The sequence below is a fragment of the Vulpes lagopus genome, chromosome 14, assembly GCF_018345385.1.
Source record: "Vulpes lagopus strain Blue_001 chromosome 14, ASM1834538v1, whole genome shotgun sequence".
In the NCBI taxonomy this organism is placed as follows: Eukaryota; Metazoa; Chordata; class Mammalia; order Carnivora; family Canidae; genus Vulpes; species Vulpes lagopus.
Window position 1 is genome coordinate 19,895,879 of NC_054837.1, and position 2,351 is coordinate 19,898,229.

Consider the following 2,351-nt stretch of genomic DNA (forward strand, 5'->3'; position numbering starts at 1 on the left):
CTGCCTGTGTCTCTGCCTCTCTCTCTCTCTCTCTCTCTCTGTCTCTCATGAATAAATAAATAAAATATTAAAAAATAAATAAATTACCCATTCTGAAGACCAGAGAGAAAAAGAAAACTGGAAAAAATTAAATGGTTTCATGAACCCATGAGACAACATGAAAAGATCTACTAACCATACATAATTCAATTTTTGGAAAAAAGGAGAAGAAAATGTCTCTGCCTCTGCCTCTCTCTCTCTCTCTCTCTTTCTCTCTGTCTCTCATGAATAAATAAATAAAATCTTAAAAAATATATATATATCTAAAAAAAGAAAAAAAAAGGAGAATGGGTCATAAGAATATTTGAAGAAATATTTGCTGAAGTTTTCTCAAAATTTAACCAAAAATAAATTCACAGATTTAAAAAGCTTAGTGAAGCCCAAGCAAGATAAATACAAAGAAAACCATGTCCAGCACAGCACAGTCAAATCACCAAAATCCAAACAGAATGAGAAAAATCTTTTTTAAAAATTTTACTTTTTATTATTTGTTTATTTTTTAAAATAATGTTTCAGATTCTTTAATACATTTACATTCATTAATACATACATTATACATACATTACATACATTACATACAATACATACATTAATAATACATTAATTCATTTTTTAAGATTTTATTTATTTATTCATAGGACACACACACACACACACACACACACACAGAGGCCAAGACACAGGCAGAGGGAGAAGCAGGCTCCATGCAGGGAGCCCAATGCAGGACTGGATCCCGGGACTTCAGGATCACGCCCTGGGCCGAAGGCAGGCACTTAAACCACTGAGCCATCCAGGGATCCCACTACATTTGTGTCTTTGGGGTAAAGACCCAGTAGTGCAATTGCTGGGTTGTAGGTTAGCTCTATTTTCAACTTTTTTTTTTTTTTAAGAGAAGTAAGCCTTTATTTCCTTGTTTCACAAATAAACTTGGCTGAATTGGTTGCTTTTTGGTGATTAAAGAGACCAAATCCCATATCCTTGTCCGATTCCTCCGACTCTTCCTTTGCTTCAACCTTGGCTGGGGCTGCGGCAGCAGCAGGTGCAGCAGTGGTGGCAGCAGCCACAGGAGCAGCAGCCACAAATGCAGATGGATCAGCCAAGAAGGCCTTGACCTTTTCAGCAAGTGGTAAGGTGTAATCAGTTTCCACAGACAAAGCCAGGACCCACTTGTATCCCTTGATGATAGAATGGGGCACTGATGCAACAGTCGGGTAACCTATCTGCAGACATACGCTGGCAATGTTGCAGACACCCTCCAGGAAGTGAGAATGCAGAGTATCTTCTGTGATGTCAAGCACTTCAGGGTTGTAGATGCTGCCATTATCAAACACCTGCTGGATGATCAGCCCAAAGGAGAAGGGGGAGATGTTCAGCATGTTCAGCAGTGTGGCTTGGCTGGCTCCCACTTTGTCTCCGGTCTCTTTTTTTTTTTTTTTTGTCTCCAGTCTTAATCAGTTGCACATAGCTCAGGATTTCAATGGTGCCCCTAGAGATCTTAGTGGTAATGCCTAAAGCCTGGAAGAAAAAGGTCTTCTCAGGCCCCAGACCTGTGTTCAGGGCTGGCACAGTGACTTCACATGGAGCTATGGCACCAGCATGGGCAGCAGCAGGAACCTTATTGGCCAGCACCAAGTCCCTGATCTCATTGAGGTCCTCCTTGGTGAATACAAAGCCCACATTCCCCCGGATATGAGGCAACAGTTTCTCCAGGGCTGGGTTGTTCTCCAGATGCCTTCGGGTGGCCTTGCGCATCATGGTGTTCTTGCCCATCAGCACAACAGCCTTCCCGCAGAGGGACATGCAGATCTGCTGTATCTGCTTTGAACCCACATTGTCTACTCCCACAATGAAGCATTTTGGATAATCATCCAAAAGTTGGATGATCTTAAGGAAGTAGTTGGATTTCCAGGTCGCCCTGTCTTCCCTGGGCATCACAGCGGTGCGTCAGGGATTGCCACTCAGGGTTTAAAGACGATGTCACTCCCACGAAGATGCCTGGAGAGAGGAGCTCTATTTTCAACTTTTGAGGAACTTACATACTGTTTTCTAAAGTGGCTGTACCAGCTTGCATTCTCACCAACAGTGTATGAGGGTTCCCCTTTCTCCGCATTCTCACCAACATTTGTTGTTTCCTGACTTATTAATTTTAGCCATTCGGACTGGTGTGACCTGGTATCTCATTGTGGTTTTGATTTGTATTTCCTTGATGCCGAGTGATATGGAACATTTTTTCATGTGTCTGTTAGTCATTTGTATGTCTTCTTTGGAGAAATGTCTGTTCATATCTTCTGCCCATTTCTTAATTGGATTAT

General features: G+C 41.7%; 1 protein-coding gene across 1 annotated transcript; it reads right to left on the reverse strand.

Annotated features, from left to right (window-relative positions):
- Positions 1–941: 941 nt before the first annotated feature.
- LOC121475324 (60S acidic ribosomal protein P0-like) lies at positions 942–2,045 on the reverse strand. Its single transcript, XM_041728526.1, is given in 2 exon segments — positions 942–1,460; positions 1,462–2,045. Coding segments are annotated over 2 exon segments (1,029 nt in total). The 5' UTR covers positions 1,972–2,045.
- Positions 2,046–2,351: the final 306 nt, after the last annotated feature.